Here is a 14,440-nt window from a genome sequence, read left to right on the forward strand (position 1 = left end):
TCCTTGGAGGTAGATAATTCTGTAGCGTCAGAAATGGCTGAATGATCCAAACAAAGACAAGGCAGAATTACCCACCTCCATAGAAGGTGGAAAAAAGAAAGCCAGAGGCCTCCCTTCAATGGATCATGCAGACTGCCTTCTGTGGGCGGGCACTCTGGGCTCTCAAAAAGGTTTCTATAATTATGAAAGAACACATACAATTTGGGAATTACTAATCTTAAAAGCAAGAGGAAATCAGCTGCTAGTCTCCCCTAGAAACTGCCTGGCTCATCACAAAGCAGAACACTCACTCCAACCTGAAGTGCCTGTCGTCCTCCCTCATCCCTATTTTAGCAGACAACCTCCACATAGCTTACCAGTACCCTCTTATCTCCACAGGAAGATTCTTGTCCTCAGGCTTTCTCATATGCCATTCCTCATTTCATTTCAAGTTTGCCCTAGTCCCCAGGAATCTCTTACTCATCGCCAGTACATCCCCAGGTCTCCAACCTACTATTTTAAACTCTAAGGAAATCTCATTTTCTAGACAAGACGTATTCAAGATTATATAGCAGGGATAGGGAACCTGTGGCCCTCCAGATTATGGTGGCTGCCAACACCCATCAGCTCTAGCCAGCAAGGCAAATGGTTGGAGGACCACATACTCTCCCATCCTTGTTACACACTATGTTACCAATCCATGTATTCATTCATTCAAATATAAAGTCACCATTCAACATGATTACAAACAAAACCCTGTATATTAAAGCACTTCCAAAAGAATGCAACAAATTTAAAACCATAATTAAAACTTTAAAAATACAGCTCAGCAAGTGAACAAACAAACAAATCAATATTAGCAAAGAGGGTTAAGGGCTAGTAAAAGTCAAGCTATTTCCCCCTCCGTACTCAACACACTATTACACACTATTATGTTTGGCAACAGAAAAGTGGCCGGAGTAGTTATTCCTTGAGGAGCAACAATCAGCCTCACTCATTTAGCTCCACCTATCACTAGGTCAGAGGAGTGGTGAAAGTGAGCTTAGTATTGTTTCATACTGGAGGAAGAAACTGAGAAGAAAATTGTAATCACCACAGATTTAAGCTTGGCCCAGCTCACCGACCATAATAAAGAGCAGGTCCATGTGGAATGTTGTTTATCTTCTTCCTACCAGCATGCAGAGGAACTATACCATGATCCCTGGTTTAGTATTACATAAAAAAACAGTTATCACTGTGATTTACTTTGCTCCAACAAAACATACCAAGCAAGCCAAGAACAAACCTTGGCTACAGATGGTGATTTGCTGTGAGTGAAACAAACCATGCAGCCTGGGTTCGTGGTTTGCTTCTTCCACATGCATGAAAGGAGAAGTAAGCAGGTGTGCTGAACTAGCAAAGGGTAAGCCACAGCTACATCGTGCTGGAAGACATTGCTTCATACCCTCCCATGGCAGATACTACACATTCAAAGATTCTGGTTTCTTAAACCTCAGGCACAAAAAGGACAAAGACCATTATCATTGCCTAAATAAGCAGCACCAATGTTCATAGCTACATCATTACAATGCTGCTACTTTAATGCTTTAGAGCATTCAAACCACTTCACATATTTTTTTCTTAGCAAAGCAAAGTAGGCAGTCCTTCACAAGGAGGAAACTGGGCAGCTCACAATCCTATACCACAGCAACCCAGAGGCAAGAAATGCTAGTATTAACACTGCTACTATGAAGCAGAACCTAGGTAAATGTGCTAGGATAAATAGTATGAATGTGTATGCACTAAAAAGCCATATTTAACAGAAGGGAGTCTATTTGTAAGAAGAGATATTTTACCCTGTGTGTTATACCCTGCTCCCCAAAGACCAAATTTCAATGCATTCTTTGAAAGGGGACTCACCCTCCCTCAAAACATTTATCTGGGTGCTGTTAGATAACAGCTGTGTCAATGCCAGCATTTCTAACCTTCTGGGCTGCTATCCTGGAGGACTCTGAGCTGTCAAATGCTACCTGCCTACTGAGAGAAATGCATGCAAAGTGCCCTGAAGAGCTGCACTTAAAACAGTAGCTTTCGTCACTGTTATTAATGACATAATTTTGATTACCGTTATCATTGCAAACGACATCTTAGAGGGTAGCACTGTGCTGCAGCAGCACTATTTGTTAGTCTTTAAAGGTACCACAAGGCTCTTTTCTTTCTGCAACAGTCCAACACCACTACCCTTCAGAAAGCTGTTATCCTAATGTAAGCAATAACAACAATACTGTGTATTAATTGCATGCATGTGGGTTATCATGGAAGTCAGATGTAGCTCAACTTTCTTGGCCTGAGGACCACATTCACCCTCGGCCAACCCTCTGAGGGCTGCATGGCAGTGGTGGGTGTGGCCGCCCCACACTCTTGTGTGTGCACCCTCACATATACAGCCACCCCTTCTCAGGTAATCCATACCAAACAACTGTCCATTTCTACACCCATCAATCTGACATCTGAGGAAAACTCTGAGGATTTGCAGGCACACCAGGCTCAACCCACTTTAGTGCTGCATCTACTTTAAAACTTGTGGGAAGGGAGAGAAAAAACTGCTGAGTGTGGTGGTGGTGGGGAGAGCAGATCAGGCCCCCAATCTGAGGGCTAGCCACCCATAATGCAAGCCATGTATTAGATACTAAAATGATGTAAGACCATGCATATGTATGATATGTATACACACACTTGTGTCACTATCACCTGTGTATATATGTATATGCGTACGTACATATGTGTGGATCAGTTATGCACATTTGTTATCATAGAGAGAGAGATTAAATAGATCACACACGCACAAAGGCATTGTACACATGCAGGCTCCTTCCCACCCTCAGCCTCACTGCCAGGACTTTCATCATTGTCACAATTAATGAATTAAACCTTGGGGCGGGTTACAGCGTTAAGATACTATTTTAAAAAACCAATTCAAGAGAAATTATCATCCCCTGTGCGCTGGGCTTCTCCCCACTCGCCCATCCACCCGCGGGGCCCTTTCTTCGCTTCTACTTCAAGATCAGGATCAGGCCCTGCCCTCCCCCCGCCCCTCCACTTCCTCCCCCGGCCCCCTCCCCTCCCCCGCCAGGCGCCCCTCCTCTCAACTCACCTCAGCCGCTCCACGCTGACTGCCGCCTTCCATTCAGCCCGTCAAGGCCAGAGAAGAAGCGCCGTGCTGGCGGCGGGCAGTGGCGGGGCGGCCTCTTTGTGCCACCGCGCGCCTATTTCTCCTCAGCCAGCGGCGGGAAGGAAAGGCGGCGGCGGCAGCGGCGGAGCAAGAGGCCTCCGCGGACCCTCCCCGTTCCGAGAGCGAGCGCGCCGCGGCTCCGCCCACCTCCCCGCCAGGCCGCCGCCGCTCCTCGCTCCGTATCCCCAAGGCAACTAGCCACGCCCCCTCCTCTTCGTCGCTTTCCACTCACGCGGCCCATTCTCAAATTGCTAGAGGCGAAGCTCCGCCCACGCCGCTCGGAAGGGAGGCTGGCCAATCCTAAGCGCCCGCCTGTCCCTTCCCACCCCTATTATTTTTTTAACCAACCCAGTCGCAGACGCCGCTTTCAGGACTCGCTGGTTTGTTTGCGACGGAAGCCTCGGTTGGCTGGATCGATGGGTGAGGAAAAGGAACGCGGCGTCCGATTGGGTGACTCGGAGGCGGAAGAGGCGGGGAGACCGTGAGGGTAAAGGGGGCGGGGCTGTCATTGGTGCGGCCGGGATTCCGTCCACAAAGGTGGGCTCGGGAGGAAGAGGAAGGAAGGCCCCGCTGGAGGGGTCCATGGCGGAGAGGTGGGTGTCGCGGGCCGCCTTCCGGCTCTAGGAGACCGTTGAGACTGGGGGGAGTGCGGGGATGGTAACTGGAATAGCGAAATTATTTATTAATAATGAATGATAATTAAAATACGTTATTAACAAGATATTCTATCCTAGTAGTAGTAATAGTAGTAGTGCTGTTGTTTATTTATTGCCCGCCACTTACCCTTAGGCCACAAGGCGGGTTACAGCGTTAAAACACAATTTAAAAGCAACTTATGGATGGACCCTCGTCCTTACAGTTTTCTTAAAATCGAATGTCTGGACCCACACAATGAGGATGAATATTATTGATATAATAACGATGAAATGCTGTTGATAGCAATGCCATTGCTTATTAAAGCTACGACTGTACTTTAAAAATTTATTTAAAGCAATTTCTTTAAAAATAAGTTTTCTCAAGGTGGCCTCTAGTTAATGGGATATGCATTTAAGAAGCAACATCTGCAGTTATTTTCAACTTAAAAACAGGATTTAACTTTAAAGCCTTTTGCACGCCTGTAAAAAGTCATATTACTATTTCAGATGGAGAGTAGTTTAAAATCCAGCTTCTAATTTCAGTTGAAAGCAGATTGATATAAAAAAGGTTTTTAAAGCTTGCAAGCAAGGAATGTTACATATGTAAGGCACCTTGTTTGTTTAAGAGGGAACGGTTGTGACACCTGTACCTTCCTCAGGTTGTGAACAGTAAGGGGGCAAGTAATTGTGAAGGAATTTGAGTGAAATAATTCAGATTGATGAGAGGTATTCTAGCTAAGGGATCTGTAAGGAGCCAGTACGCCAGCCTTTTCTCAGGTGCAAGCACTGGTTGACTTAATTCATGATTGGAGTCACCTGCTTGCTCAGAGCAGCTTCATCCTGACATTAAAAACTGCATGCTGGCTCAGCTTCTTCCTTTCATTACAAAGCTGTTTTATCCTGTGTGCAACACCTGCAGATCCATTGCTGAAACTCCAAGGTCTATGTAAGACAAAATAAATTCTGCACTGAAAAATAAATGATGTAAGCAGTGCTGTTTTGTTCAATATATGTGTAATTTAGCTCAGCTTCCATTTTCGCATAATGGAGAATAAAATTCTATTGCTACTCATGGAAGTGAGAGGTGAAGGCCACTTTTTTAAAAGGGGGATTAGACAATTCAGTAGAAAACATGAGGTTTGTCAATAACGACAAGTCATGACTATATACTGCTGCCAAGATTTGTGATGGGTGTGTCTCTCAACGGTTACTGGGGAGCAACAGCAGGAGATAGCATTTGTTCCAATATCCTGCTTATTGACTTTCCAGAGGCATCGTCGTGTTGGCCATTGTGGACGATGGGATGCTGGACTAGATATGACTTTAGTCTTATATTGCAAGGCTTTTTAATGCAATTCATATAATATGCATAAAAAAACATGGCATGGAGATGGCTACTATGCAGACCCTGTAAGAGACTAAATGATACCTGTTTTTGACAAACATGTCGTCCTGTTTTGTTGCTGTGTACAGCAAATGGTGGAATTTTACAGGTGATAGCCCTGACTTTTCTGTTAAGAAGGAACTCCTGTTTCTGATTAATGGGGAAAGTGGGAGAATGAATTTAACATTTCAGTCCATAGAACAGAGAGGGAATGTATCAGGTCCTCTACAAAACTTCCCCCAGGACACATTCTCTTTTCCATATCTATTAAAGGCAGCAGATGTCTGGAAACTTAGCAGCATTGTGGGGTCACTTCTTCCACAATCCATTTGTGGCAAATGCTCCACATGTCAAGTCCAAGTAGGAGACAGTACCACTTTAGTGCTTGCTATAGGGCATAAACTGCCTCCTTCCTGCAATTCATTGTGCTTTGCCTCTGGTCTTCTGAGGTAGGGGGAATTAGCCGTGGTACAGCATAGTAGATGTAGGCAGGGATATTGTAGGCATGCTTCTGACTCTAATTTATTTCTCACTGAGATGGTCTACACACAGTGTATTTGGACTGCACCATTGCAGGGTGGGGATTTACCTTACTGAATACTTCTGTGTGAAATGTACCTCCCTCTAGAAAACTGTGTGTCAAGGAGATCTAGCCTAGCCTTCTACCTGAAAACTGGTTTCCTATATGCGTGGATTGGGTTAAGGATTATTTGCATGGCAGTGCACTGCATGGCCAGTTCTATGCCAGAGAGTTCAGTGTGTCTCTATATGTAGGGAATAGACACTGTCCTGCTCCTAACTCTCTTCTCTGCACAGGCTGCTCCACAATGGATGGAGGAGAAGGTAGTGCCGACCTCGTGATTAACAAAAGGTTTGTGTCTGAAGCGGAGATAGAAGAGCGGCGCAAGCGAAGGCAGGAAGAATGGGAGAAGGTTCGGAAACCTGAAGACCCTGAAGGTATTTGTTGATTGGGGAATTGCTGTATAGAGAGGTAGTAGGAGAGCTCAGACTACCATTACAATACCAATCAATCCCCCAAAGCCTGCTCTACCTGAAACTCCTCCACATGAGAGATTGTTGGAAGTTATCCATATTCACTTTTTCCTATCTAGCCACAGGTAGCTTATCTGTTGCCGTAGGATATTTTACCTCTAGTGAAATGGGGCCCGAACATCCTTGGCTTCTGGGAGACAGACCTTTTTCAACAGTCTGTAGTACAGTGGTACCTTGGTTCTCAAACACCTTGGTACTCAAACAACTTGGAACCCAAACACTGCAAACCTGGAAGTAAATGTTCTGGTTTGCAAACCTTTTTCGGAAGCCAAACGTGCTCTGTTTTGAGTGTTACATTTCTGATTTGAGTGCCACACTTCCGCTTTGAGTGTTACGCTGAGGTCTGCCTGTTTTTGCTATTTTGCGTTTTTGTTTTTGGGACTTTTTTGTTTTGTTTTTGGGACTGTGTGAAACCCAGTTCAACTACTAATTGATTGATTGTGTGACTGTAGTACATTGTTTATTGCTTTCATTATATGGATCAATGGTCTTGTTAGATAGTAAAATTCATGTTAAATTGCTGTTTTAGGGGTTGTTTTTAAAAGTCTGGAATAGATTAATCCATTTTGCATTACTTTCTATGGGAAAGTGTGCCTTGGTTTTTGAATGGACTTCTGGAACGGATTAAGTTTGAGAAGCTAGGTACCCTTGTACAGGGGTACCTTGGGTTAAGAACTTAATTCATTCTGGAGGTTCATTCTTAACCTGAAACTGTTCTTAACCTGAGGTACAACTTTAGCTAATGGGGCCACCGTGCCGCCACCACACTTTTCTGTTCTCATCCTGAATCAAAATTCTTAACACGAGGTACTATTTCTGGGTTAGCGGAGTCTGTCACCTGAAGCTTGTACAAAAACAAATTGCAAGAGCTTCTAAGGACTTAGTGGGACAGAGTAGGATCAAACGGAGACTAAAGACTGTTTAGGCATGATTCAAACACTCAGTTGTTACTTTTTAGCACAGTAATGATGAGGAATGTGTTGCAATTTTTGAAGCATTTAATATCTTGTTATGTAAATATTAAAGGAACAGCTCTGTGAAGCAGGTCAGCACTATTTTATTAATGCAGCGGGAGTGGTGGAATGGGACATTGAAACTGGTTAAGAGCCATTTGCCTGAAGCAGGGATAGGGAGCCATAGGTTGCCTTTCCATCTAGCCTGACCCCTTCTCCAAGTTCCTCCCCTCCTCCTTTGGCTGAAGAGATCTGTTGCATTCCTGATTGGCAGGAGCATCAGAGCAATGGGGAGTGGTGGAAGTAGCACGGCTGCCCTCTCTTCTCCACCAATCAGATGGGTAGTATCAGGGAGGGGTGTTTGGGTTTGCTTTCCCACTCTCTCATTCCAATGGCAATCTTGGGCACTTCGACTTAATTTGAGGAAAAGTGTTGTAGCAATATGAGGCGGACCTTCACTGAGATTGCAGGGAAGGAAGGGGGAGTGGTGTTAGGTGGTGGTGGGTTTAGGTGGTGGTGGGTCCCACTTCCAGTATATGCCTCTTCCTGGCTGCTTTTTGTTTAAGCTTCCATAGCCTAAAGCCACCAAGTGAGTTCATAGCAGATGTGAGATTTGAATCCAGGGTTCTTGCTCTGCTGTTCAGCTTCACAGTCACGTTACTGCAGCAGCTTGCTGGGGTGTTAGGGAGCAATGTTTTGGAGGTTCTGTGGTTAGAGCATCTATTTCACAAGCAGAAGGTCCCTGGTTCAACTTCTAGAGGCATTTCCACATAGGACTCACAACAGCCCCTTCTTGAAATCCTGGAGAGCGACAGCCAGTCAGTGTTGACAATACTGAGCTGATGGGCCAATGGTCTGATAGCTTCCTAGGCTTCTGTGCTAATAAGGAGGCAAAATCTGTTGGATATGCTGAGCGGGGCAGCCTTGCACAATGCAATCTCTTGAAAACAGCAGAGCGTAAGGGATGGAGAAGTGGCTGCATTTTGCTCCCCCTGTGATTCAGGAAAAGTTCATCAGGGCAAGTTCTTGTTGAGTGTTTGTTCTTGGGGCAACATTTTGATTTGGAGAAGATACATTATTGTTACTCCCATTTGGGTTAAGCTTTTGCATTTTTATTGTTGGCCTTGCTATGAATGAGTTGTTTAATCTGCATGCATATTTATACGATGTTTTCCTTACCCTTATTTGTATGATTACAGAAATTTTGTTATGTCTTATAATTGTTTGTGAGTTACTTTGCTGTATTTTATTGTATAAACTTTTCTGAAGTTGGAGCCACCTTGAGCATGGCTTACCATGGGAGTCAAAACAAATAAACTGTTGATGAAACTATCAGCAAAGTCTGATAAACCTGGCTTGTAAAGAGCCACTTGCCTATTGCCTATAGTCAGAATCCCTTTCAGGTGACAAACAAATGGATCTTCACAGAAGTTGCTTCTCATTTCCTTTTAGTCCAAAAGCGGCTAGCGGGTAGCATCAAGGCTAGTAGACCTGGAATGTCTCTGAGATAATTGGCAAGGCTGTCAGAGACTGTACTGGGAGCAAGTTTTATTTCATAGTGGCCACCTGTACAACTTCTTTCTTCTCCATCTCCCAGAATGCCCCGAGGAGGTGTACGACCCCCGCTCGCTCTACGAAAGGCTCCAGGAGCAGAAGGACAAGAAGCAGCAGGAGTTTGAGGAGCAGTTCAAGTTCAGTAAGTTCCAGTAAGCATCTTTGTGAATCCTGACACAGGGGAGCCGCACTGAACGGCTTCAGTACTTTTTGTGAAAACCCTGTCCTGAGCAAAGCAGGCCCCTATATCTCTGAGCTCCTTGAAGAATTCTGAGAACATGACAATTTCTGGGGGACAAGGAGAAGGAACAGGAGCCTGTCTGCCAAAGTACTGGCAGAAGAGGGGATGTCCTGGTTCCCGTAACATAGCTGAGCCATTGCTAGCATGGCTGCCTATCTCTGCACTTGTCTCTAGAGGCTAGAAGAGATCATGTGTTCCCAGCTCCAGAGTTTGGGGCAGAAAGACCTCCTGTTAAAGCACTGCAGTGTCATGTGGATCAGAATAGGAACATGCTGCAGAGGAAGGGCAAGACGGTGCTGGCTTTGCAGCTAAATGGCTTATTCAAGTCTGTTCTCCTGTCGCCTCCTCTTTCAGAAAACATGGTCAGAGGCCTAGACGAAGAGGAGACCAAGTTCCTCGATGAGGTTTCTCGGCAGCAAGCGCTAATAGAGAAGCAGCGGCGAGAAGAGGATCTCAAAGAGCTGAATGAGTACAGAATATCCTTTTCATTGAAGCACTTCCTATTGTAAAGTTGGAAGTAAGAAGGGGCAGGTGGCTTGTTTAGCACTCCGGTAAAGTTTGGGGTGTCGTGGAATTCTGAAGAGCTGGAGCTTAATTTCCACAGCCCATTTCATTTTTTTTTTCATTTTTACATTTCTTACATTTTTTTTAAACCAGTATTCTTGCTTTGCTATGGATGAATTTGAGAACAGAGCTTGTGGGTTTGTTATTCAGGATGTGTTAAACTTCAATAATTTGATCTGGCTGTGAATGAAAACAAGAGGACTCTTGGAGATGTGGCAACAGGTTGGTGACTAGCACCAGGGCCCCCACAACATTTGTTTTGGTGGCCTGCCATTATTTGGGGTCACCTGGACCCCTCCACATCCCTTTTGTGAGTTTATTCACAGATCAGAAAGGAATATTTTTGTGCTTGGCATCCAGGGAATGGGTAAGCATTGCTGGTGACCAGATTTGTAGACTTTTGGAACAAAATTTTTCATCTGGGCTTGAAGCTCTTGTGGTTCTGGTAGCTGGGCCGATTCTTCTAAGTGTGGATATCAGGGGTGGGCAGCCTCCAGGTGCTAGGGACTACAACTCCCATCATCCCTTGCCACTGGCTGTGCTGGCTTGGGCTGATAGCCTGGGAGGCTCTAGGCCTTGCTGATCTATGTGTTGCCCTGTCCATAGTACTTTTCCCAGGCTCTGCTCCAGAGCCTTCCCACACACCACCCCTTTCTTCCATATCTTTCCCAGCACCCCCCTCCACATTTGAACCCATCAGTTTCTTCACTGAACTTCTCTGGTCTTGACCTGGGAACCATCTCAGAAACTCAAATGTTGACTGCACTGCCTTATGCGGAGTGAAGCCAGTGACCCACCTAGCTTGGTATTCCCCACACTGGCAGGCAGGGGCTTTCCAAGGCCTCAGCTGCAGGTCCTTCCCCAGCCCCACCTGGAGATGCTGGAAATTGAACCTTTCATATTGTGTGCTGCTAAGCATGAACTACCGGTTTGTAACTTTTACTGAGTTCTTTAATGGGTAAAGTTGGTCAGAGTGATTCATTCTGTGCTTGAATGGTGTGAATTTCACCCCAAGCCCTGTTGGAATAGGGTGGGGTTTGTGTGAGTGTTAACGCTCAACCCACCCACCCAATATTTCAAGACGTATGTTTGGTATTTGAGGCTCTCCACCAGATGGTGCCAGAGAGCTTCCTTTAGCAGTACTGTTGAGCATCTCAAAAAAACAAAGCCAGTAATACACACATTTTTAAAATATAGACAGCATTAGCTTGTTTGGAGGGGGATTATTATCTGTGTTTTTAAAAAAACATGCATTTTAAATGGAAAGTTGTATCCCACAAAGTTCTACTGAGAGTAAACATTGAAACTGGGAAGTGCAAGTTAGTAAAGTCCATTAACTTAAGTGAGTCTACTCTGAGTAGGACTCGGATTGGATGCAAGCCTACACATTGGACGTCACATCCAGCATGGCCCTAAGTAAATGCGGGGAAGGTGCTTCAGGAATGTGACGGGGTGGTTAGATTTTTATCTGGGCAGCTGAATGATGCCAATTACTATAAAATCCACTGGTGCTTAATTTATTTGATAACTGATTTTTTTTTGAGTAAATAATTACTCAGATTCACTGGTGTTCCTGATGGAAAGGTTTAGAGCCCCAATGGAAAACAAATCCACAAAGATTGGTTTCCATCTCCCCCTGTGCAGGTTTCAAGGAGACACACACATTGCCTCTTCTAAGGTATTGGGGTTACTGGTACCCCTGCAGCCTGGCAGGACTGGGACTACAGGTGCCAATCTAAGGGTGAGTTTGGCTGCTCTGGATTTCCTGCACACCCGTCAGTCCTCAGATTCCACTTGATCCTTAACCTTTGAGTCCACAGCACTTTGTCAAAGGTGGGGGTCAGTGCCGACCTGAAGAAGGAGGCAGACAAGAAACTGCCAGCGAAATCAGCAGAAAACAAGAGCAAGTTCTCACAGGCAAAGCTGTTGGCTGGAGCTGTGAAACATCGGAGGTAAGTTCCCAGACGAATGAAGGGCCCTTGTTGATGGAAAGTCAACAAGCTAACCTTTTGAGGCTTAAAATTGACCATCGCAATGTGGGGTGTGAAGTGGGGTAGATTCTGGGGTTTGAAATCACCCAGGCAGAAATATCCCAGGCTTTCCCATCTGAATAGGAGATGTTAAGCCCATTGTTATTTTTTAAATTTACTGTATTTAAATCAAATCTAATGCTCACCTTTTTTGGCCAAATTACGTTGTGAAAATTGTGGTGTGCATTAGATTCAATGGCGCATCAGACTCGTGTAAATACGGTACAGTGGTACCTCAGGTTAAGTACTTAATTCGTTCCGGAGGTCCGTTCTTAACCTGAAACTGTTCTTAACCTGAAGCACCACTTTAGCTAATGGGGGCCTCCTGCTGCCGCCGCACCGCCGGAGCCCGATTTCTGTTCGCATCCTGAAGCAAAGTTCTTAACCTGAAGCACTATTTTTGGATTAGCGGAGTCTGTAACCTGAAGCGTATGTAACCTGAAGCGTATGTAACCTGAGGTACCACTGTATTAGTGCTTTTTTGCCATGGCAACTCAGTGACCTACAGAACAACTTGCAGTGCCCCCCCCCCTCGGTTTCCAGTCTTCTTTTTTGACTTTGCATTGTTTCCTTTCAGTTCAGAAGGTGCCAACAGCGTGAAAAGACTGAAACTCGATCCGGATCCTGACCATGACAAGACTCCAGGTAGGTGTGTTTGCATGGTGGGTTACGCTAGGCCTCGTATCGCCTGCTGTGCATTGGTCATGTTGCCTTCATGAACAGCTGATCAGTCAATTGGGGGGAGTGAAGGAGGGGTGCATCCTGTTGCAGAATATTGGGCAAAACCCATGAGGCGGCTTTCCTGGGGAAAAGCGATATTGCAGTGAACCTAAGACGAGCCTGCTGAATCAGGCCAGTGGCCCATCCCGTTCAGCATCCCATTCTCACAGTGGCCAACCAGAGGCTTGTAAGCATTACTGCCTCTGACTGTGGAGTGCATATCACTTGTCTTCTCAAAGCAATGGTGATGTCATGAGCTGATAATTCAGTGACCTCTGTCCTAGAGCAATGGTCTTAAGCTGACAGGTTCAGGCTCACAAGTGGATTGTGTCTGGACACCTCATGGGTAGCAGATGTATATGTATGTAAATGAAAGCTCAGCCCCATGTTGTGAGGGCTTGGGTTAAAGGGCATATATCTTCATGGGGCTATGACAAATTCATGGAGGATAAGGCTCTCAGTGGCTGCTGGTCATGATGGCTGGGAATCATCTCCACTATCTGGGACACTCACTTCCCTCTGAACCCCAGTTGTGGGGGAATACAAGCAGGGTAATGAAACTGCACCACTGTCCCGCTTGCTGGCTTCCCATCCGCAGCTGGCTAGTAGCCATGGGAACAGGATGCTGGATTAACAAGGACTTTGGTTTGACCAGCAGGGCTCTTCTGTTCTGATGGGGGTCCTTGGTCTGTAATGCTTGAAGGTAACTGAAGGAAAGTAATGAAACAGATCTGTAACTGAAAGGCCAGCAGCATCAGCTTTGCTCACCGAGGCTGTATTCACATGGCGGTTTATTCTGCTTCCCTGTTAGTTTCATTGTGAAAGTGAGTGCCATAATTTAACTATACACTGTGAATAAGTGCTTTTTAAAATCTCTCCTGAAAACCTTTCCTCTGGCCACACTTTCCATGCCATGCATAACTTTATAAACTTCTATCATGCCGCCTCTTACTCACCTTTCCTCTAAACTAAGAAGTTCCAAAAGCCTTTCCCCGTAGTGGAATCTCTACATCCCTGTGGTTGTTTTGGTTGCCCTTTTCTGAACTTTTTGAGGTGAGGCGACCAGAACCATACACAGTATTCCAAATGTGGTCGCTCCATAGATTTGTATTGGCAGCTTTCTTTTCCAATCTTCCTCTCCCAATCCCCCTCCACGGCTCTCTTCCAGAAAAGCCGCCCTGTGTTCCTCTGAGCAGCGGCTCCATGAGCGGCTCTGCCCTCCACTGTCCCTCGGCTGCCGTCTGCATTGGGATCCTGCCGGGCCTCGGGGCCTACTCTGGGAGCAGCGACTCAGAGTCCAGCTCGGACAGCGAAGGAACCATCAACTCCACCGGGAAGATCGTCTCCTCCGTGTTTCGGGGAAGCAACTTCTTTGATGCTCCGCTGTAGGCGTCTCCCCAGCCCCTTAGAAGCATGGGTAGGGATGCTCGTCATTTCTCTGTTTCCATCTCAACCATCCCCTAGACTCGCAACTTCTGTTCTCCTGTCTCCTTTATTTTCCAGAGAATACCAAAATAATGTACTGAATCAGTCTTTGTGCGTGTCTCTCTTCATATCCCCTGTCCTCCTCTCTGCTCTAAGACTTGTTTTCAGTTTGGGAGGGAGTACAGATTGGGGGAGACACACATCTTCAATATCCAGAAAAGCATCCACTGTACCAACAGCAACAAAAGACTTGAGGCTTCTGAGGTTTACAGATGAGGACAGGAAATTCCTTGTATTTTTAAAAAGATTCCATGAATGAATAGATTGTTTGCTGGGGGTGTTCCAAGCTGGTTTTACAAAGAAGCATTTTTAGGGTGTAGCTGTCTGGCAGGTGCTGACATATGGGTTGGCTGGTTCTCGCTCTTTAGTTTTTAAGTATTGGTTTTGTTGTGGGGAGAGTGCAAAATCGAGCAGATGGTAATGTGGATTGTCATGACACTGTAACGACATTTTAGTGTTGCATCTGATTAAAGAACTCCTCAATGCATTATTATTTTTACCTTGGAGCTTGCCATCTCTATTCACTTCTTATGCCTTACTTAGCAGTTTTCTCTTCAATGGAGGCTCCTGAACAGGTGTATCTCAGGTGCTCAAATTCCTTGTCAAGCAGTATGTGTGTGGGCATCTTCAG

The 14,440-nt window shown here is 45.5% G+C and overlaps 2 protein-coding genes across 2 annotated transcripts in view; one reads left to right on the forward strand and one right to left on the reverse strand.

Moving 5' to 3' along the window:
• Window positions 1-3,563, reverse strand: part of RSPRY1 (ring finger and SPRY domain containing 1) — a 35,845-nt gene extending 32,282 nt beyond the window's left edge. The window contains exon 1 of the mRNA XM_081922707.1: window positions 3,113-3,563. The gene's annotated coding sequence lies outside the window, so the exon portion shown is untranslated. The remainder of the gene's footprint in view (window positions 1-3,112) is intronic.
• Window positions 3,564-3,676: 113 nt separating this feature from the next.
• On the forward strand, window positions 3,677-14,296 carry PSME3IP1 (proteasome activator subunit 3 interacting protein 1). Its single transcript, XM_081922741.1, has 7 exons — window positions 3,677-3,783; window positions 6,026-6,166; window positions 8,813-8,911; window positions 9,365-9,515; window positions 11,395-11,526; window positions 12,182-12,249; window positions 13,493-14,296. The coding sequence occupies exons 2-7, from the start codon at window positions 6,037-6,039 to the stop codon at window positions 13,711-13,713; spliced, it is 801 nt and encodes a 266-aa protein (XP_081778867.1). The 5' UTR covers window positions 3,677-3,783; window positions 6,026-6,036; the 3' UTR covers window positions 13,714-14,296.
• Window positions 14,297-14,440: the final 144 nt, after the last annotated feature.

This window comes from Podarcis melisellensis, assembly GCF_964234715.1.
Source record: "Podarcis melisellensis genome assembly, chromosome: 8".
Classification (NCBI taxonomy): Eukaryota; Metazoa; Chordata; class Lepidosauria; order Squamata; family Lacertidae; genus Podarcis; species Podarcis melisellensis.

Bases quoted from the DNA above. Each gene is read 5' to 3' on its own strand.
- PSME3IP1 (XM_081922741.1), top strand. From the start codon at position 6,037: ATGGATGGAGGAGAAGGTAGTGCCGACCTCGTGATTAACAAAAGGTTT. The intron at 6,167-8,812 runs GTATTTGTTGAT...TCCATCTCCCAG, and splicing joins GAAACCTGAAGACCCTGAAG to AATGCCCCGAGGAGGTGTAC. The intron at 9,516-11,394 runs GTAAAGTTGGAA...TTGAGTCCACAG, and splicing joins TCATTGAAGCACTTCCTATT to CACTTTGTCAAAGGTGGGGG.